The sequence below is a fragment of the Dermacentor variabilis genome, chromosome 6, assembly GCF_050947875.1.
Source record: "Dermacentor variabilis isolate Ectoservices chromosome 6, ASM5094787v1, whole genome shotgun sequence".
Taxonomy (NCBI): domain Eukaryota; kingdom Metazoa; phylum Arthropoda; class Arachnida; order Ixodida; family Ixodidae; genus Dermacentor; species Dermacentor variabilis.
The window spans coordinates 178,655,427-178,677,892 of NC_134573.1; the positions used below are offsets into that span (position 1 = coordinate 178,655,427).

At 44.5% G+C, this 22,466-nt stretch overlaps 1 protein-coding gene across 2 annotated transcripts in view; it reads left to right on the forward strand.

The window, feature by feature from the left end:
• Itpr (Inositol 1,4,5,-trisphosphate receptor) overlaps positions 1 to 22,466 on the forward strand; it is a 174,015-nt gene that overhangs the window by 94,289 nt on the left and 57,260 nt on the right. For both annotated transcript variants that reach the window (XM_075696968.1, XM_075696969.1), the window contains exons 26-29: positions 1,441 to 1,597; positions 4,629 to 4,757; positions 5,800 to 5,920; positions 18,840 to 18,997. In XM_075696968.1, coding sequence (XP_075553083.1) covers positions 1,441 to 1,597; positions 4,629 to 4,757; positions 5,800 to 5,920; positions 18,840 to 18,997 — 565 coding nt within the window. The remainder of the gene's footprint in view (positions 1 to 1,440; positions 1,598 to 4,628; positions 4,758 to 5,799; positions 5,921 to 18,839; positions 18,998 to 22,466) is intronic.

A 22,466-nucleotide genomic window follows, 5' to 3' on the forward strand; every position in this document is an offset into this window, starting at 1 on the left:
TGATGATCCAAGACAGAGAAGCTGTGGCAGGCAGAGCCGAGATTGTAGATATAGAAGTACCAGATGGCTTGTTCTGCGGCATGCTGTTAGACAGCTGGCACAAACGGCAACTTGAGTGAAGCTCCAGCAGGTAAAGTGGGTGAGCAGGGGACAGTCACCGAGGAGCAACCTCCACCACATGTGACGTAGGAGTTAGTGCGGCCTTTAAAATGCCTCGAAGACGTTGCACAGATCAATCTCAAAGTGAGTCCCCACAAGTGATGAAGATGAAGAACCTGATGTGATGATGATGATAATGCGCAGACGATGAAGAAGTGCCTAAGAAATGCCCACGGTATGCTTAATCCTGCTGCAGCTAGAGCTTCACAAATGCATTATGTATGGAATCCTTGCTGCATTATATATGCTGATAGATGTCCTTTGTAATAATGTAATGCACAGAACTGCACGTCGAATTGCGCAGCACACTTGTAGGCCTGCCTATAATGATCCTGACTGATATCAAGGCTGCTTATTAAGTAGTTTCTCCATTTTATAGCGTATGGTAAGCAGTTTTTTTTAATGAAAAACCTTTTGGGGGCCAATCATTTTACTTAATGACAAATTATGGGCACGATCTAGTGAAAGGATTCCTTTCATTAGATTCTAATTCCTTTATGTTATCTGCTGCTCACGATTTCAAAATAATGTAGATGGTGTGCCAATTGGACCAGTGAGGAAGCTGGAAAAGAAATATAATTGGGATAGAATTATTGCATGGCTATGGGTGTATCATTATGTGCTATTTATTTCCTAAGTTAGCCAGGCTCAAGTGGCTTATCACAATACAGCAACTTTACTGTGCCTGGAAGTGGACACTAAAGTATAACTTTGCATAAAGCAAGAATTTTTATTTAGAGCTGTGCTTCTCTTGGTGACATTCACCAGGTTTAACTATTTCATCTGAGCTACTCATATGTTAGTGCATTTATGGTTAATAAAGCCAATCTCTTCAGTCATGTTCTACATTGAGCATCTTGGATTACTACCATCATTAGTAACTTGTAAGCGTCATAGCAACACAAGTTAATGTGGGCCATAATTGTTAGAATTATAGTTCCCAGAAAACCTTCCCCCCATGCATTTAAAGCTTATAATTGTTTAAACCAGGACATCTCTTTTAACTTTAATTTATTGAAAATTAATTCCTTCAATCTTTAGTAGTTGTTCTCTGGAGAAATTTTGTATTTGTGTTTGTGCATGTTTCGATTAATTATTCACATTATGTGTGAAAAGAGAAATCATGCTATTTTGTTTTCAGCAGTGTGCTGAGTTGTATAACATGAGTGCAGTTCAACTGAAAGCACTAGTACATCTAAAACTAATGTCTGGTTTGCATGAGTAGTTATAGCTCCCTGCTACATTGTTTTAGCTCTAACACATTGCATGCCTTTTGCGCAGGGTTGTATCCCATCCTGACTGTCTTCCCGAGGTGAAAGATGCCTACATCAACTTCCTTTCACACTGTTTCATTGACACGGAGGTGGAAATGAAGGAAATTTATGCATCTCACCACATATGGACACTTTTTGACAACTTTCTTGTCGACGTGGCCATGGCATGTATTACTTTTTGCACATGCTAACTTTGCCGACATGAGTAGCAGTGTTGGATAACAAAAACTTACTCCATTCCTGTGCTTCTCCATGTTTTATTTAGTGTTCGAGTAGTCAATAAATGCACTGAACTACAAATTTTTACTTGAACAATAGACATAGTGCAGTAGAACCTCATTGATATAATACCAATACATATGATTTTCTGGTGCCAACATTCGCAATCGAGAACACGAAAATTCACCCAATTAAGTTATGCTTATTTTTTGCCGGTTCATACGTTCCTGGAGAACACGATCTTTCGGCATCAATGTTCAACACATCGGAAAACTGCGATCGTATTATACATTTTCTGGCCGCCATGCCATGAAGACAAGAAAAGGCGTGAGGCTCGCATGAGGCTCACGCGATTGAGAACAGTAGTGACCCACCGCATAAGCTTCCATGCAATAGTCGCCCACCTGTCTCACGTGAAAACGCAGGCGTGCACTCGGTTTCTTGTTCCGATGCCAGCAAACCTCCTCCATGGCTGTCGCTTTCACAGCTATCGCCGCCAAATCCATTGCGATAAGCAGCTTCACCTGTCTGTTTCACAGCATGTGGGGCCTAGTGCCGTTGGTACTGTGCGCTTTTGTAGATGATAATGCAAACACGCCGCCATTCACTGCTGCAGCTGGTGCGATGTGAACGTCACATTTTGCTTCGGTGGCATCCGGTGTCACCCATCAGCTCGATTTCATTTCGGTTTCCTGTTGCTGTCTTAAAACACTACGCAATAGGAAAACAAAACGTGCCTCGGGCCGCCGAATTCCCACCAGCTCGATGCGCGTCTTGTGCAAAATGATTTGCATTATATAGATATCAACTGCAGTTGGAGTCTCTCAAATGTTTTAGCCACTTCGGATTGTGTATTTTTTCGGTTAGTAAACTTTTTCTTGCATTTTCAGTTTTTTTTTTCTTCAGAATGTATGAATGAGGTTCTACTGTAGTTGCACTTCTAGAGCTGTATGGTTTTACAGGATGAAGGATTTGGCTGTGTGTGCTTTGTGACTAAGTGAAATGTGGGAAACTAGTTATTTATGGGGGCAGAATTACCACATGGACTGCATCTTAATTTCCAAATGCAGTGATGGAAGCGCTGTGCCAATTGCGCCAAACTGGACCGTGAAGGAAATCCCAATACAGGCTGCGAAAAATTGTCATTTATCACATTTATTGCACCAGGCCTGTGTGGAAATGCACCTGCATGCTCCGAATTGGGAATACTTTGCACATGCATTAAACAACCATCCTTCATGACTTTACCCTCGCACGTTTTCTACAGCATATTAGTACTGCGGACGGCCGCCATCTCATCGCACTTAGACATACCATGGAACATCACGGCGATACTGACACCGGCAATGACCGCGCTAATTCGCCTGGAGTGTCCATATAATTGCTATCGCAATAATAATAATGTAATGTAATCATGGTGATGCACAACTATGAGGCTACAGCTTGGTGCGCCTTGCTCACGGTCGCATAGTGGTATATCGACTAGTGCTTGAGGCGCATTTCATTACGACTAGGCAACCCTGACATGGACGAAAAGTTCGAAAACGGGACAAAGGAAGTAGTCACGGACGCAAGTCACACAACACAGGTGCTGTTCGACCTATACCTACGAAAACAATCACAATAGTATCATTGTTTCTGTTCCATTTGGATTTGCGCCACTTAGTCCTGCTTCTGATCAAATGCCAGCTTGCTCAGCTACTGATTTCAATTTTAGTCATATATATTGTTGATATACTACAGCCACCCAAATCTTTATTAACATCGCTTGAGCGCCGAACAGATAGTGCACCAGTGCCTTGCTTCTTAACAGCCTAGATGACCATACGCTGTCACTAGCATGTTTAAGCGCATGAGATTATCCTTATGCATTATTGTTAATGTGCCAGGATACAGCCATATCAATGAAGAATCGGACAGCTGTGAATATTTAACTTGTTTTAGTGGATTAAATACCCTAAGAGATGAAATATTTACCAGATGAAGTGACTAATGAAGCCAAGGACAGCTTGGGGGTGGACGGGTTAACGTTTTATTGAAATGCAGAATTAACTGTGAATTAGGATTAAGTTAGTGCTTATCTTGATCTTCTTAGAACATAACAATAAAATGGAACAGCAAGTTGAAGAAAGAATGCTTGCATCTTAGTATAATACATATCCACTACAACGTTTCATGAAATTCTAACTTATACAAAGCTTCCTTTTTGCACCAGAATAGTAAGTTATTGCTCCAAAGCATTCTTTTCTCACTCCAAACAGCAAATTTTTCTGCTCCATATTGCGATTTTTTCTGCTCCAAAAACTGCTGCAAAAGACCAAGTGCTACGTCCATCACTTCAAATGGCAAACTCATGACCTAAGTCATAATGGGGGCTGACAGATGGAAATTCACTGTGGCATAAAAGGTGGATGAAACAGGGTAGAGTGCCTTAGAGAGGCTGGCCAACGTTTTGATAGGTAGGCCTGTCGTTTTTCAATGGGCACGCCTTGTATGAAAAAGAAAAAAAAAATACAAATTGCCTCTTGGTTCAGCAATTTTTCGCAAAAAGGGGAGTGTTTCATATGAGTGTGCCTTGGTGGTGCACCCATACAATTAGTATTCTAATTCTTCCCTGGTGCAATTTTTATGACAGAATGACATTTCAAGAAATGCATACTCTAATGATGCTTTACGCACTTTAGGACTTCTCTTGTCCACAAACAATAATTGCCACATATCTTGCATGCATTTTCTTTCTAATACTCTGCTTCCATTGCTTTCTTCTCAGGAACGTTATGCCGTTCAGGACAAGAAAGTACTGAGAGTGTTTCTGTAAAGGAAGGATATTGCCCCATAGGGTGCCAATTTTTCTTAAAAGTGTCGAGTATAATTTTTATTATATATATTTGCTTGTTTTTTCATTTAGCACTGCTGTTGTTCACCCATTGAGAGTGCATAGAGACATGCTAAAATTTTTACTGTTCCTTCCCATAGGTTTGCAATGCCACACATGACCGGCGTCATGCTGACCAGCAGTTAGAGAACTACGTCACAAATACTGTCATGAACATCATCACGACTTTCTTTAACTCGCCTTTTTCGGAACAAAGCGCCACTGTGCAGGTAAGATGTATTACAATGGTGAAATACTTGACAGCATTGCAGGAAGGAAACTGGTGGCTGCGACAGCAACAACACTTTTTTTCCACTTCCGCTAACGTTACATAAATAACATTTTGCAAAGATGGTTTTGTAAGTTCTGTTAAGACTGATACATGAATAAATAATATAAATCTAAGTCTCTTATATTTTTTCTTTTTACAGCCTGTCCTGGTAAACAACATTTTATTATACTTTCTTTTTCAAATTGGTAACTGTGTGTCAGATATGGCTTGTGCAACAGCAACCAGGTCAACTCGTCTTGAGTTAATGCCTAGCTTCTGCCATATTTTTCTTGTTGGTTGGCTACGCCTTTCATAATTGGTGTACATGAGCAGGGCACTTGATGAATTGATATGCATGGCATTGATGCCATTTGTTTGCATGGTGCAACACATTCACTTAAAATGTTGTTTTATTCTTGAGATAACAATATCCACAATTTAGCGTAAGGTTGTGCAAGTGCTTCTGAAGCATTGATTTATTTAAATGCAGGATAAAGGCATTATTTTTGTGCATGTTTGTGATCTGACCTACAGAATCACTAAAAAATAAAAATAAATTAATAATGTCATGCTGGAGGCCATTATTAAGGGCCGTGGATCACATACTAATCATCTTAGGTAAAGCAACTACTCCTATTGGCCACAAGACTATGTACAGTGCTTTCCCATCTATTACGCAGATTGAAAACATTCATAGAAAAAAGTGTTTATTGGCTACTCACTTCTTTGATGTGCTGTTTCACCTAATAAAAAGTGCATGCTATATGGCATAGAAATTGAATCTTGCACAACTCCCATAAAGCTTGCATTGCGACAGCTTGGCCGTGAATGCACGCTGAAAATTTTTAGAAGTGCTACAGGCTAACTTTTTTTCTATACTGCATCTGTTTTCTTCTTAACATGCTGCTTTTACAACTAGGGACAAGTAAGTGATTTGATAATTGTGGCTGAGGCTTCATCCACAACCAGATCTTAAAGCGAAAATCTATTTTCTTTTTTAGACTCACCAACCAGTTTTTGTTCGGCTTCTCCAAGCTGCCTTCCGATTATCCACCTGCACATGGCTTTCACTTCAACAGCGAATGAATGTTGAAGGTTGTATACGAACTCTGGCTGAAATAGGTTTGCACTGCATTTTGCTTATTTTATTTACTCTGTGTTTTATTACTTCGATTGGCTGTTAGCAGCTTGGCATATTTAGCGTAGTGCACAACATAAAAATTAAATGCAAGTGAGTAGAGTTGAACCCACTTATAACAATATTCAAGTGCCAAGAAAATCCTATTATTAGAACCAATAATTGTTATAACCAGGTTGCGCAAAAAAATATAGAGGGTACAAACATGCAGAGATCTTAATTAGACAGAAAGAAGTACAGTCAAATGCACTTATAACATTATTGGTTTTAGCAATACTGGAATGTACCAATGAGATGCTGCCCCACTGTGAACTTTTGCGTGTTCCATGGTAAAATAAATTGTTTACTTCAATGTTTCCATGCAGGATTATTGGCTACAGCAATCAAATTTGGCTACGGGGTGCCTGCATAGAAAATTAAAAAAAAATGCGCAATCCTGGAAAAGTAAAAAAAGAAAAAGAAAAAAGTGCTGCCGCAGCAGCCTTGTGCCTCACATAATTTCGCCACACCTGCCTTTGTGCTACGCACCCTGCACGGCACGCCTTCATTGCATCACCCTATTCAACGTGGGTTTTGCCTCTCTCCTGTCACCACTCCTCCGATATACGAGCCAACTATGTCAGACTAACCAACTATGTCGGCAGAGTGGAAAAAAGAATGGAGAGGGTGTGCTAGGCTAGGTCGACAAAGACGTGGTGCCATGTCAGGTGTGCGACACAAAGGCGAGTGTGGTGAAGGTGTGGGGCATGCAGGTTAATGCTGTGGCTCATGGCCATTTTTAAATGTGAAGCATTATACGGCTACTCACACCAAGGTCCAGAGGTGGTTTTTTGATCAGTCTCAAATAGACCGCTTTGGGGTGGCCCTGCTCTTTGGAGTCGAAAATTGTGCCAATACCTTTATGCATTCCATTGCCCCAGATTGGTGTAGAGCATTTATTCTTGCTTGATCGGATCCCTGATTGATAGACGATCCTTGATTGATTTGGCCTCTGCTATAATCATCATAAACAGGCTGTGGAATGTTTTTCCTCATTTTCTTACAACAGCAATTCTGGTGATGTCACCGTTTTGGAGTGATAATATCTCTGGTTCTACTTATCCTATCACAATACCACAAAAATTATATGTTTCTCGGAAAATTAGACAAATAGAGATTGCAGTGGGAATATAATATAGACAAATATTATGACAGAAATATTAAAAAAGTAATAGTTGGTCCTGAGTGTTTAAATAGTTTGGCATGCTGTAACTTTGGTTGAAATCAGTCTAGAGCATTCAGTCTTGTACCACTGCTTACTCCGATTACCAAAATTATTTTTATATGTGGATATATATTGACCACCGCCGCCGCTGCCGCTGCCGCCGCCGCCGCCAACAACAACAACAACAACAACAACAACAACAACAACAACAACAACAACAACAACAACAACAACAATCAGCCTTTTTTATGTCCACTGCAGGACAAAGGCCTCTTCCTGCGATCCCCCAGTTACCCCTGTTCTGCACCAACCAGTTCCAACTAGCACTCGCATATGTCCCAATTTCATTGCTCCACCTAGTCTTCTGCCATCCTCAACGGCGTTTCCCTTCTCTTGGTACCCATTCTGTAACCCTAATGGTCCAACGGTTATCTAATTGGTGCATTACATGACCTGCCCAGCTCCATTGATGTCAATTAGAATATTGTCTATACCCGTTTGCTCGCTGATCTAAACCGCTCTCTTTCTGTCTCTTAACGTTATGCCTAGCAATCTATTGCTCTTTGCGCGGTCCTTAACTTGTTCTCAAGTTTGTTTGTCAGTCGCCAAGTCTCTGCCCCATATGTCAGCACTGGTAAAATGCACTGATGGTACACTTTCCTTTTCAATGAAAATGGTAAGCTTCCAGCCAGGAACTGACAATGTCTGCCGTATGCAATCCAACCAATTTTTATTCTATGAATTTCCTTCTCATGATCAGGGTTCCCTGTGATTAATTGACCTAGGTAAACATACTCCTTCATAGACTCTAGAGGCTGATTGGCGATCCTGAACTCTTCTTCCCTTGCCCAATTATTGATGATTATCTTTGTCTTCTGCATATTAATGTTCAACTCCACGCTTACACTCTCTCAGTTAAGGTCCTCAATCATTTGTTGTAACTCGTCTGCATTGATGCTGAATAGAACAATGTCATCAGCAAACCGAAGGTTGCCGAGATATTCGCCACCAATCCTTACTTTTAAGCCTTCCCAGTTTAATAGCTTGAATACTTCTTCCAAGCATGCAGTGAATAGCATTGGAGAGAGTGTTTCCCTGCCTGGCCCCTTTCCTTATATGTATCTTCCTTCTTTTCTTGTGTAGAATTCAGGTAGCTGTGGAATCTCTGTAGATATTTTCCAAAATATTTACGTATGCGGTCTGTACTCCTTGATTACGTAATGCCTCTATGACTGCTGGTATCTCCACTGAATCAAATGCCATTTCGTATTCTATGAAAGCCATATAGAGAGGCTGATTGTACTCTGCGGATTTCTCGATTACCTGATTGATGACATGGATGTGATCCATTGTAGAGTATCCCTTTCTGAAACCTGCCTGTTCCTTTGGTTGACTAAAGTCCAGTGTTGCCCTTACTATATTGGAGATTATTTTGGTAAATATTTTATATAATACTGAGAGTAAGCTAATGGGCCTATAATTTTTCAATTCATTAATGTCTACACTTTTGTGGATTAGTATAATGTTTCCATTCTTCCAGTTTTCTGGGACCCTTGCATTGTATAGACACTTCGTATAAAGAGCCACCAGTTTTCCAAGCATTATGTATCCTCCATCTTTGATTAAACTGACTGTTATTCCATCTTCTCCTGCCACTCTTCCTTGTTTCATGTCTTGCAAGGCCCTTCTGACCTCATCGCTAGTCATAGGAGGTATCCTGGGTATCCTGTTCATTATTGTTTCTAATGGAGGTATCCTGACTCCTCTGAGTATTGTACAGGTCAGTATAGAAATCTTCCGCTTCTTTTATTATATCTTCGAGATTGCTGATGATATTACCCTGGTTATCTTTTAGTGCACAGTGCATACATCTTGGTTTGTCCTATGCCAAGTTTCTTTCTCACTGATTTTAGGCTGCATCCATTTTTTGCGGCTTCTTCAGTCTTTCTCACGTTATAGTTTCGAACATCTTATTTTCGCCTTGTTGATCAGTTTTGACAGTTCTGCGAATTCCATCTTATCTCTTGAGTTGGACACTTTCATTCTTTGTCGTTTCTTTATTAGATCCTCTGTTACTCGGGAGAGCTTGCCTACTGGCTGCTTTGGTGCCTTGCCTACCACTTCTATTGCTGCCTCTGAAGCCAGCCTAGTTACGGTTTAATTTATTAGCTCTATGTCATCATCAGCTCTCTGTTCTAAGGCTGCATGTTTCTTTGCAATTACCAGCCTGAATTTGTCTGCCTTTATCCAGTAACCAGTGATGCAGATAACCAAAAAAAGACATAGGTGGAAGTTTCCCTATAATCTTCCTACTCATCCTCTCATTGAAGTAAATTAATATAAATATTTGTGTGTGACAATAACTAACAGCCGAAGTTGGAAATTTCATGTCTTAAATGTATGTCGTGCATCATTTCGCAAACTATGTATTCTTCATCATAAACTAAAACAAGTGCCCCCAGAAACTAAACTTCATACATACAAATCACTCATTAGGCCGAAAATGTATTATGCATGCACCGTCTGGGATCCATGTAATAAACACAATATTAATGCACTGGAAATTATTCAGTGTGAGAAAAGGTTTATTGGCGGCTCCTAATGCAAAGGCACAGCAACCGGGAACGGCGAGGCAGCCCGAAGCACTGTCCAAACGGACGCCAGCAATCAACAGCGCGAGCCGAGACGAGCCGCGCGTTGGCGATGCGGCTGTGCCGCGAGGCGCGTCTTCTTCCTAACAATCTCCCCCTGGACAAAAAGAGCCATCCTGGCGCCTTAAGAATCGGGAGGCAGTGTGTCGTGGTAGTGCTTGAGACGCGAGACATGGACAATGTCACGTCCACGCCGGCGCAAGTCTTCAGGTGGTGACAGGGGCTCAATGAGAAAATTCACCGGGGATGTTTGCTCCAAGACTCAATAAGGCCATTCGAATTCTGGGACGAGTTTCGAGGAAAGCCCCGGCGTTTGGAAAGGGACCGACAACCACACAAGAACGCCTGGAGCGTAGATGGTGTTTGGAAGCGTGTCGATGCGGTTTTCTTTCTGGCGCTGCTGTTGCTCTGCCGTAAAGGAGGCGCGCTAGCTGGCGGCATTCTGCGGCTTGTCGGGCGACGTCAGTCACAGGTAGACACTTGGAGGCGTCAGGATGGTATGGAAGGAGCGTGTCGATGGTATGCGTAGGCTCGCGGTCATACAGGAGGAAGAAAGGTGAAAATCCCGTAGTGGCCTGGATCGCGGTGTTGTACGCGAACGTGATGAATGGAAGGATGCGGTCCCAGTTACCATGATCAGATGCCACATACATAGAGAGCATATCACCAAGTGTGCGGTTAAATCGCTCTGTGAGCCCGTTAGTCTGTGGATGGTATGCCGTGCTTGTCCGATGAATAATATGGCATTCCGAAAGCAAACTTTCGACGACTTCAGAGAGGAAGGTGCGATTTCGATCGCTGAGGAGTTCTCGAGGTGCGCCGTGTCGAAGCACGAAGTGATGTAGGACGAAAGAGGCTACATCCCGCGCTGTAGCACTTGGTAAAGCAGCAGTTTCGGCGTAGCGTGTCAAATGGTCAACAGCAACTACGATCCACCGATTGCAGTCTGGCGTCATAGCAAACGGGCCGTATAGGTCGATGCCGCACGATCGAAGGGTGTGGCAGGGCACAGGAGCGGCTGCAAGGCACCAGACGGGCGTAAAAGCGGCGATTTGTGGCGTTGACAGTCAAGACAACACAGAACAAACTTGAGTACAAAATTGTACATGCCGCGCCAGTAGTAGCGGTGGCGAATTCGTTCGTACGTCTTGAAGACTCCGGCGTGGCCACACTGGGGATCGTTGTGGAAAGCGGCACATATTTGACCCCTTAAGCTGCGGGGAACCACCAGAAGCCACCGACCACCTTCAGGAGTGTAATTGCGTCGGTGCACAGCTGGTCACGAATGGCAAAATCAACTGCTTGGCGTCCGAGGGTTCGGGATACAGGGATGGTCGATGATCCAAAAAGATAGTCGAAAAGAGAAGAAATCCACAGGTCATGACATTGTGCGGTGGCAAAGGAGTCCATGTCGAGAGATGACACGGAATGTGCGGAAGTTGTTCCGCAGGCCGAGTCTGGAGATAAAGGTGAACGAGACAGGGCGTCTGCGTCGGAGTGTGTGCGTCCGCTGCGGTATACGACGCGAATATCATACTCCTGGATTCGTAGTGCCCAACGGGCTAGGCGGCCAGTGGGATCTTTCAAGTTGGCGAGCCAACAAAGCGCATGGTCATATGTGACCAAGTCGAATGGGTGCCCGTACAGATATGGTTGGAACTTGCCAAGTGCCCATACTAAAGACAAGCACTCTTTTTCGGTCACGCTGTAACTGGCCTCAGGCTTCGTCAGCGTGCGACTCGCATAGGCGACTACGTATTCGGGGTAGCCCGGCTTTTGTTGGGCAAGGACGGCGCCGAGACCGACCCCGCTGGCATCTGTATGTACTTCAGTTGCAGCTGACACGTCAAAATGGCGAAGAATAGGTGGGGAGATGAGAAGACGACGCAGCGTAGCAAAGGCGGAGTCACATGCAGGGGACCAGCAGGAGAGGGCGGCGTCACCGCGTAGAAGCTTTGTCAATGGCGCCATGATCGATGCGAAATTTCGAACAAAGCGCCGGAAATATGAGCATAGGCCCACGAAGCTTCGAAGTTCTTTGATGGTCTGAGGCTTCGGAAACTTAGCGACTGCTCGAAGTTTTGCAGGATCGGGTAGAACGCCATGCTTGGACACAACGTGGCCTAAAATGGTAAGCTTTCGTGCGGCGAAGCGGCACTTCTTGAGGTTGAGTTGAAGGCCAGCGTTTGTTAGAGAGGTCAAAACTTGTCTGAGGTGGAGCAGGTGAGTAGGAAAATCAGGCGAGAAAACCACGACATCGTTGAGGTAACACAGACATATAGACCACTTGAGGCCACACAGCGTGTTGTCCATGAGTCGTTCAAAGGTGGCAGGGTCGTTACAAAGCCCGAAAGGCATCACCTTAAATTCATATAAGCCATCAGGTGTAATGAATGCGGTTTTCTGGCGATCGGCCGCAGCCATCGGGACCTGCCAGTACCCTGAACGCAAGTCAAGGGACGAGAAGAATTCTGCTCCCTGAAAACTGTCGAGGGTGTCTTCGATGCGCGGCAAAGGATAGACGTCTTTGCGTGTTACCTTATTTAATCGACGGTAGTCGACGCAAAAGCGGATAGACCCGTACTTCTTGCGAACGAGAACGACAGGAGATGCCCAGGGACTCTGCAAAGGTTGATTAACATCACAGCGCACCATATCTTCGACTTGGGTGGTAATGACACGACGCTCTTCGGCAGAGACGCGGTACGGTCGTTGACGTAACGGCTGATGTGAACTGGTGTCAATGTAGTGCTGCACTTCCGACGTGTGGCCCAAGTGAGGTTGTGAAACATCGAATGAACTTCTAAAACGGTGCAGGAGATCAAGAAGGTCGGCGCGTTCGGCAGGTGTGAGGATATCGGCGATGGCACTCGAGAATGCATCCCTGGACGTCTCCTCAAGCGTGGAAATCGATGATGACTGGCCGGAGTCAACATCAAAAGTGTCTCCGGGGACGTCAACCAAAGATGAAGAGTCGAGGAGTTCCACAAAGCCAAGGCATTCACCAACGAGCAACGTAATAGGGGCACAGAGGGGATTGTAAAAGTATGTATTGCTGCAGCCGCCAGCCATGTCAAGTGTCGCGAAGGGTAGTGGGAGAGATTTACGGCTCATGAAGACATCGGACGGTGTGAAGAGGACCGTTGCATCAGCAATGGCATCGCAAGAGACGGGTACGAGGGCGAAGGAGCCAGGTGGAATATCTGTGTCCTCGCGCACGGTAAGTTTAGAAGGGCGGTCGCTATCTTCGTCCAATTGTGCGTCACAAGGGGAAAATTCAACTTCAGCGCGTGCGCAGTCGATCACGGCTTTATGACTGGATAAGAAGTGCTATCCGAAGATGACGTCATGCGAGCAGGTGGGAAGAACAATACACTCGACGATGTAAATAATGCCGTGAATAAGCACACGTACAGTACAGGCTGCGTGCGGAGTGACGTGCTGCGCGCTTGCCGTACGAAGCGACAGTCCAGAAAGCGGCGTGGTCACCTTGCGCAGCGAATGGCACAGTTTGGCGGCTATCACAGAAATGGCTGCGCTGGTATCCACAAGAGCGAATGCAGGAACACCTTCTACAGAAATTTCGACCACGTTAGCAGGAGAGGCGCAGGACTTAGACAGTTTGAACGGGGTGCAGTTCTTGCCTCTTGAACTGCGACGTTCAGTTTTCCTGGTCAGGTGGTGCGGGTCGCCGACACATTGGGGAGAGCGAGCCTCGGTGAGGGGATGGTGAGCGACGCGAAGGAAGTTCTGGGATGTCAGCACGAGCGTACGGTTATTGGGAAGGAGCGGCGTATTGGCGAAATGGCTGGCTGCCGTACTGGAAGGGCTGCGAGGCGTCGCCGAACGCTTGAGGGCGACGGCGGCAATATCGGGCGACGTGTCCGGGAGTGCAGCAAGAATAATAAATGGGTCGATTGTCAGGTGTCCTCCAAAGATTAGCTTGCGGTGCGGTCAAAGATGCAGCATGGTCTTCCGGTGGCAGCAGTTGGGACTGGGTCGCGAAAGACGCCTGTGGAGGCCTGCGTACTGCCTGCGCGTACGTAAGAGGTGCGGCCAAGGCAGGACTGGCTGCGCATAGGTAAGAGGCGTGGCGACAGGCTGCACTGCCAGTGCAGAGTTGAGATTTGCAGCTGCAGGCGGCTGATGGTGTGCGGAAGGGACAACTTGGGCTACCTCTTCGGTAATGAGGGTGTGGAGCGTGTTTGTAAGACGGGAGGTGGGCTCCTGAGTGAAGGGGACTAAAGAAAGTTGGCAGGCAACTTCCTCATGCACGAAGTCCTTGACCCGCTGAAAGAATGAGGATGGGTCGTACATGTTGGCAAGGCTCGCCAACAAGTCATCGCTTCCCAGAGGACGCCGAGTCGAAGCGCGTTGCTTCCTTAACTCATCGTAACTTTAGCATAGGCTGACAACTTCAGACACAGTGCGCGGATTCCTGGCTAGGAGCATCTGGAATGCACCGTCATCGATGCCTTTCAGTATATGGCGAATTCGCTCAGCTTCGGGCATTGCAGCGTTGACTCGTTTACAAAGGTCCACGACGCCTTCTATGTAGCTTGTGAACGTTTCTGCCGTCTGCTGTGCTCGGGCGCGCAAGCGTTGTTTGGCACGCAGCTTGCGAACAGCGGGTCGGCCGAACACTTCCGTAAAGGTTGTCTTGAAGACTGACCATGTGGGTACGTCACTTTCGTGGTTGTGAAACCAGAGTTGGACAACATTAGCCAGATAAAAGATAACGTGGGTTAACTTGGCTGGATCATCCCACTTGTTGTGTGCGCTCACCCGTTCATATGACACAAACCAGTCTTCTATGTCTTCGTCGTCTGCACCACTGAAGGTCTTGGGGTCCCGTTGTCGTGGAACGCCGGCGCAGGTGACGGACTGTGGCGTCGGTGCCGTTTGGGATGAGCTGCCGGTCATGGCGGGCGGTAGCGTTTTTGATCTCAGCTCCAGGGTTTCAAGCGACGGGGTTTGAGTCACAGCACCTCCACCTATTGAGAAAAGGTTTATTGGCGGCTCCTAATGCAAAGGCACAGCAACCGGGAACGGCGAGGCAGCCCAAAGCACTGTCCAAACGGACGCCAGCAATCAACAGCGCGAGCCGAGACGAGCCGCGCGTTGGCGATGCGGCTGCGCCGCGAGGCACGCCTTTTTCTTCACAAGTGGAAAGCAGGTAGGTTTATCTTTTGCATGTACCGTATAACTGGCGATATAACTAACGACGATATTACTGCCGTGGAATGTACTGGTTTGTTAAGTAGTACGTTCGATCATGCACCACCTGCCAACAAAGCAACACCCCTCCACGGTGCTCTCCTAGCCCACTACAGTCGCTGCTGTGTCCTGCTCGACTGTTTGACCACATCCACATCAACCTCTATGGCCCACTCCCATATAGCTGATGTGGAAACCGCTGGATTATTTTTGGCGTCGAATATCTGAGGCGCTACAGTGAGACTGCAGCCCTTCCCGCTGTGACGTGATGTTCATTCTTCGTAACTTTGTCCTTTGCCACGGTGCTCATCAAGAACTACTCAGTGATAGGGGTTATGTCTTCTTGTCATAAGCAATACAATCCCCCCTTCAGTGAGTGCACGATCATTCACCGGAAATCGACCACATGTCACCCGCAAACGAATTCTCTCATGGAGCAGTTCAGCGGCACACTCGGCGACATGTTGATGTACGTTGTGGGGTCTCACACATGCTCTTGGGACAAAGGAACACTAATGCCTGCTAGCCGACTCACAACACACAGAACTTTCCGATGGGTGCGCAACAAATCGAGGAAGTTCAACTTACTGCGACTGGATAGCAAGCAAATATGCTCACCCCCATGCTAGACACCAATGCCTATTTGTGTGTATGGTCTCATGAATGGTGGTGTGTTCGAACGATCATGTACGTCTATTCCGGTATCATGTGAAGCCGGTCAGTGCATGCGCAGAACGTCCATGCCGCTCACCGACCCAAAGCCCAAGAGGAAGAGCTTCGTCCCTGTCACACCTGACTAACGCCACCATCAGGTGGCGTTAGCAGCGCCATACTTGCACCATCTTTCGTAATATGTTGCAACCACATCGACTCCTGCTGGCGCTTAGCTACGGGGAAAAGTCAGATTACAGGAGACACCAGAGCCACGTGGGGAAAATAACATCAGGGGATGCGTGAGAGTTGAGCATACCCACAACGTCACATCCGACCACACCAATTAGGACACCATAGTCCTGTTCGTTATGTTTGCATATAAAACCATGATGCAAGTGACCACTGGTCTTTCACCTTTTTTTCTCTTGTATGGACGTTAGCCTTTGTGTCCACTGGATACTATCCTGCCCTAGTGATCTGATGCCTCTGAGTGCATTACAATTTCAGAAGTCGCTTGATACGCTGAAGATTGCCGCCAGCTGGCTTGCTCACTGACCAGCAAGGATCAGGGGTGTCAGAATACAAGACGGAACAGTCATCAAGCCATGCCCACCTTCCCTGCCGATTTCCTTGTTTGGCTATAGATACCACCTCAAACCCCTGGCCTTTCTTCTAAACTACTTGCATGGTACCATGGTTGGTACCATCGATGCCACCTCACCTGTGAACTACAGTTAAACCTCAGTATAACGAAGTCGGTAAAATTGGCAATTTGCTTCGGTATATCAAAATTTTGTTCTATTGAAATTCAATCTTTTATGCAAATAAGTACAGCCACCGATCGATTTTTCTTACTAGGAATGGGGCCGAAGAATTTTCCAAATTATCGGGCAATTGAAGAAAGCAAATTTGAATGAGAAAATAGTTAATTTTGATAAATTACAGAGTCGGCGACAAATGATTAGGTTTCATGCCACATACGTAGACAACATCTTCTCGGCGGTACGAATTAAGCAAAGCCAGCCACGCTTTTACATGCCCACCCTCCCTCTCCCCCCTCTGAGGCTGATAGTGTCGCCTACACTGGGACAACGCTACCCGGAAAAGTGCCGGATTCAGGGCGCGAATGCTTTGTCTGCCTCTCACTCCAACGAGTCACCGAAACTCAAGATTACCCAACCTCCAATACTAAATACGTGGTAAGACAGCTTACATTGTGCCATTGTGCCATTGTGCTATTTTCTATGCATATGCGTCAAATCACCTCTAAAGCAGGGTGCGCGGCTACCTATGCATTCAGCTGTGCTTACAGCCACGTGCAGCCAGGGCCGAGACGAGTGCCAAGTTACCGCGCCCCCCCTTCCCCCTCCTGCCCCCTCCTGTGCACTTGTATCATGTTACCATGAGCTCACTCCCCTCCCCTCTTTCCCTTTCCTCCCCTCTTTCATTCTTTAGTGCGGGAAGGCGTGAAGCCACTATCTTTCTTTTCCCACCCTCGCACACTTCCACTCGCACCTACAGCACACAGTGCGCAGGGCGTGATAGGATCTTATTGCACTTGTACTCTATAGGGAATGGGATGCGGCTCCACTTAGGCAGTCGATCTTGTTGCACTGCATGCGATTTGAGAGGTGCGTTTGCAAACAGCCACTTGTAATTCAATCATTTGACAATCTGCATCCCGGGAACTTCGCATTTATTGTCTCTTCATTGCTTTGTGGCAGCAGTGAAATTTCGTTATATTGAAATTGCATACGAACACACTTCGTTATATTGAGGTTCCAAATACATAGGTTTAACTATATCGTGGAGCCTGTCACACCATTGCTGTACCTTCGTTGTTGGGGTCGTGAGATGGTGCATGTTAGCCAGCTGAAGCCATATTACGACCCCCTCATCTTGTCTGCTGCCTGAGTTGCCAGGATAACTCCGTTTTACACCCAGGGCCAGTGTAATGAAGCAGACGCGCTTCGCTTTTTTGGTATAGCAGCTCGAAGACGATGGTCACCTGTGCTGTGATTGCAAGAGAACTCGGGCTGTTTGCTGCTGCTAGGCTGATGCTAGACTAATTATCACCTTTCATTAAATCTCATTACATATCAATTAGTAGTTGAGAGTTAACAGTATAATGTACAGTTATGTTGGCATGAATTTTTCTTTTGCATTTCTCACTGCACATGGTAAATATGTGTAACTAAATAAGGAACAGCTTTGCTCAGTATTAAACGCTCTGCTGTGTGTGATATTTCTGTCCTTTTTTAGACTGCTGGGACTGACAGTTTGTTTTTTAGCAGCTTCGTTATTGGTTTCATTGTTAGCAAAAAGTAAAAATCATTTGATTGGGGTGTGTTCAAGGGAATTTCAATACTTGGAACTGGACAGAAGTAGAGGGATGGTCACTTTCCTGTGTTTACATTTATCAAGCAAGTGGGTTTTCTTGCTATTATTTGTTGTGAGTGCATTCAAGATTTCGTGAACTTGTTGCAGACATACAGTAGTAAGAAAAAATAAATTAATAAAAGGAGAAAAAAAGAAGAGAACAGAAAAATGGCTTGCAGTACAGTAAACAGTGCTTTTTGTCCACCAATTCTATGGAGTCTATGGATTATTTCTCCTGTGCATCCTAGGGCTAATGCAGCATGTGTTACTGCTCCGCACATAATTTACTTCAAGGAAAAGAAAGGGCTATGGTGTTGTATTACAAATGTTGATAGAAAGTATATAGAATGTATGATGTATCCACATTGAATTGTACTCGCTAAAAGTCTGTATTGTAAGAGGTAATCTATGTGACATGTCAGCAAATTGTTAATGGCTACTTAAGTTCAATGAGCTGGTTCTATTGTAGGCTGTCATGAAAGCTAGAAGGCCAGAGACACAGCAGTATTGGTGGTTAAAAATTTAATGCCTTACCAAGAATCTTGCACTTCAGTTCTTTTTAATAGGCTCAAGATTAGTTAGATTGGGAGGAAGTTACTGTTACAGAAACCTTATTTAGCACCTGGTAAAAACGGAAGGAGGGGCAGGGGGCATAACATATGCTCATGCTTATGATTTTTGTGGTTGCAGTTCATACTTACAAGTGCAGTAATCTAACCTTGCCAACCTTTCTCTAATCTCACCTTGATGTGTGAGCTGGTACTTGTGTAGTACACAACCATGCTGTGTTGCCTGCAGCTAAAAGCCGTGGAATTGCCATCCCCTTGGACCTCGAGTCTCAGGTGTCAGCCATGTTTGACAAGACTGCTTTGATCAGCAAACACACGCGTGCCTGGCTTTCCTCTGCCCGGGCACCAAAGCGAGAACCTGTGGAACAATCACCGCAGAGGCCTACTGTACGTATTGACTCGGTCAGAATTGGTACTTCAGATGGGTGTTGTACTGCATGAAAATAGCATTTTTTTTTTTTTTTGATTTGGTGTTTGGCTATAGGATTTGCATCATATCAAGCATAAAAGACTTTAGTTGGGCTGTCTGGCAATAAGACCAATAACGCCAAAAATAATGCTAGTTAGATCTGTTCTTAATGCCTTGCTAGAAAACAACCTCACCAGGCAACCTACAGTATTGGGCTAGCTATTAGTCTATAACTTGAACACTGCAGCACAGAAGTGGACAGGAAAAAAGAAAGGTTTATGTGCTGACATGGACGGATTTCAAGCAGCATATAATCAAAAACAGCTGTGACGGCGTTCTAAGCAAACAAAGATCACAGCGACATGTTGAAAAAAACAACACGGACAACAGGACTATGGAAAGAAAACAACACAGTGCTCATGTTGTTGTCTTACCATAGTCCTGTTGTCTGTGCTGTTTGTTCAGTATGTGGATGTTCAACCAACTAGCCCACATTAACGTTCCTGAAAAGTCACGAAGTCTGAAAACATTACAGAGAGCATACCTCTCTAATGCTGTGGCCGCATGCCCACTGTCTCTAGGTGCTGTAGTATTTCTAGCAGTGTTATGGCCATTTACTTGTTACATCTTGGCATAATGGCACTACTAAGATTACTGAATATGAAGTTTGAAGTTTATTTTAAGCGACCAGAAAAAAATGTACAGGTGCCTAGGGTACCAGTGACAAGGCAAAAAGCCTGACATGATGCCTGCCCTCCAAAAACCCAATTCGCCCTCAATATGACACAATGCTTAGTGTTAAAATTCTTTAAAAAGAATTGTGCACAAAATACCAATAGCTACAAGCACAAGAAATAGATGTGTGCAGTAGCACATTTTGACATAAAATATATGGAAAACAGAAATTATTATATTGAAGTTACAATAGAATATACAAGTGAGCTGAATAAATAACAAATATTATGTTGATAAATGTTAGCAAAAGATTGCTTTTTGTGGCTTCCAAATAACACAAAAGGTAAGAAAAAGAAAACGAACAGCAAACACTTCTTAGACAACATGACGAAATGGTTAGATTTGTATCAATAATAAATACGAATGTACCTTTCTTTTAAAAAAATGGCATGAGCCACTCTCCTAATTATGGTAGCTGCAAAAGGGTGCTGATTTTAAAAATGAGGAATCTGATAGCTTAGTTTTTAGTGCCGTAAGTCTTGCGAGGTTTTTCTTTTCTATAAGGAGTAGGCTATGGCTCTGGTTTTTTTGCATGAAGAAACTTCCTTATAAAACCCGTAGAGGGTCAGATGATGGTAAATAACTACGACAAATTTTTTCTCTTTGACATTTGTAATGCTTAGTACTTTGTGTTTTTTAAAAGGAGGCACCACTTCAAACCTGTATGACACTCCTCCTATTAGCCGTAGAACTTCCTTTTGCAAGACATGATTACTACCTCTGTTATCTTTAGTCGTATTCCCCCATACAAGAAGACTGTAATGCACATGCGAATGAACTACTACTATGTAATATGGTTTCTTCTTTAACCATTATGGAAGCAGTTGTCATGATTTGCAAATAATACCAATAGATCTTAAAATGCTGGAGTGGACATACTTAGTGTGCATGGACCAGTCTAAGTTCTTTTGAAAAGGTACCCAAAGAAATTTATCTGCTGTGATGTGTTCTATTCTTTGCCTCTCAAAAGTGATGTTAGCTTCTATTGTGATAGTCTTATTGCATGAGCAGAATAAAACATATTTGGTTTTCTTAGTGTTTAATATGCCTCCTACAAAAGCAGAGTTTCCCAATAAGTCACTCTAATGTGCTCCAGAGCATGCAGAATCCTTTAGCAAAGCTACATCTTGCACTCACAGGAGTTGTTATGTTATGGCAACAACAGCTGTTACCACAAAATACTGTAGAAGCACCCACCCCACTTTCACTAAAAATTGGGTTAATCTAGATATGGGCGCTTGTCCAGCCAAAGCAGTAAAAACCAAGATTGTGGTCAATGAAAAACTTCGAGGCAGTGCTACAGTGGCTACGAAATTGAAGAAAGCATGTTTATTTTCTAATGGTTCACAGTATTTCCCGAAACGCGGTGCCACTCGATGACTTCAATCTTCCTGGCGAAGGTGTAGGAGTGCATCGTTTGGCTAGAGGATTGCACGTGAAGTGTGGGAACAGCAGCTGTGTGCACATTTTACCAAGATGTGTTTCGCAAAAGCCCTGCTACTACTGGGTTTTCTTTTGAGGACTGTTCATTGTCACTCTGCATTATCGTCACCCCCATTGGTCTTTCCTTTCCACCGCAAGGAAACGAATATCACCATCATCAGCCCTAGTGGTCTCTTAGTGACTGCATTGGGGTGAATATTCTGGCTGATGCTGGTGGTTTGGAGGTGGTAGATGCTTAACATATAATTTTCAGAATTTTTAAGTTTTGAAAATGTTCACACTGGGTGCTTGTGTGAAACTGGGTGCTTCTGCGCTATGTTATGGTAGTTCAACATGCTTTGTTTCCAACAAGCGCACTTGTTTGTATAATAAACTGAATACTACTATCTTGTGGTGTCTGCCTAGTCCATCCAAGATACTGATGCACAGCAGCTGTTTGTTAAGTATGGGCTTAAGTATGGGGCTGATGCCGGAATTCTCATTGTGTACATCATTGTAACTGCGTTAGTGCCTTGTGTTGAAAGGGCGATCATACAAACTCTTATTTGAAGAATGCCAAGAAAGCAACCTGTTGACAGATTTTATGTGCATAATAAAAGAATATACAGGCATTTGTTAAAGATATTAGCATCTGCATCGGTCTGTCTACTAACAGGGGCCCAACTGGCAGTGGCTGTAGGTGCTGCTGTTGCAGTGTTCATTAGCTGTACTTAAGCAAGTGCCGCTCTGTGCTACGAGATTTCTGTGGAATTGCGTGACTGTGATTGGTGACTAGTAGCATGAGTGGAACATGTAAAGTGAATGTGTAACCCTGCTGCTGGTGGAAGCACATATCCAGAAGCAAGTCACGTTGAAATAGTAAACACATGCCTGTCAAGCTTAAAGATCAACTGTAAAGAAATTTTCGACTGAGTAAAAATGCCTAGTTTCAGATACCGTACGTATAGAACGTCTGCGTAAAACATTACATTTAATATACTAGTGCATCACAGAAAACTGGCAGGAATAGGTGGTTTTTGATACCGAAGCTGGAAAAAATTAAGCCATTACTACTCACCTGAAATGATGCAGAACCTAGAATGTTGAGAACCAGCACGCCTCTTTGGCATGACTTCCAAGGTTAGGCCGCACCTATGGCAACTCTGAATATCTCGGAGCACAAGTTCTGGGATATGCAAATAGGGGATTTGTGTCGTGTGGGCTAACCACCAGGTGCATGCATTGTCTGCTTAGATGCTACCATGTGCTGTTATTAATATTAAGGCTGGT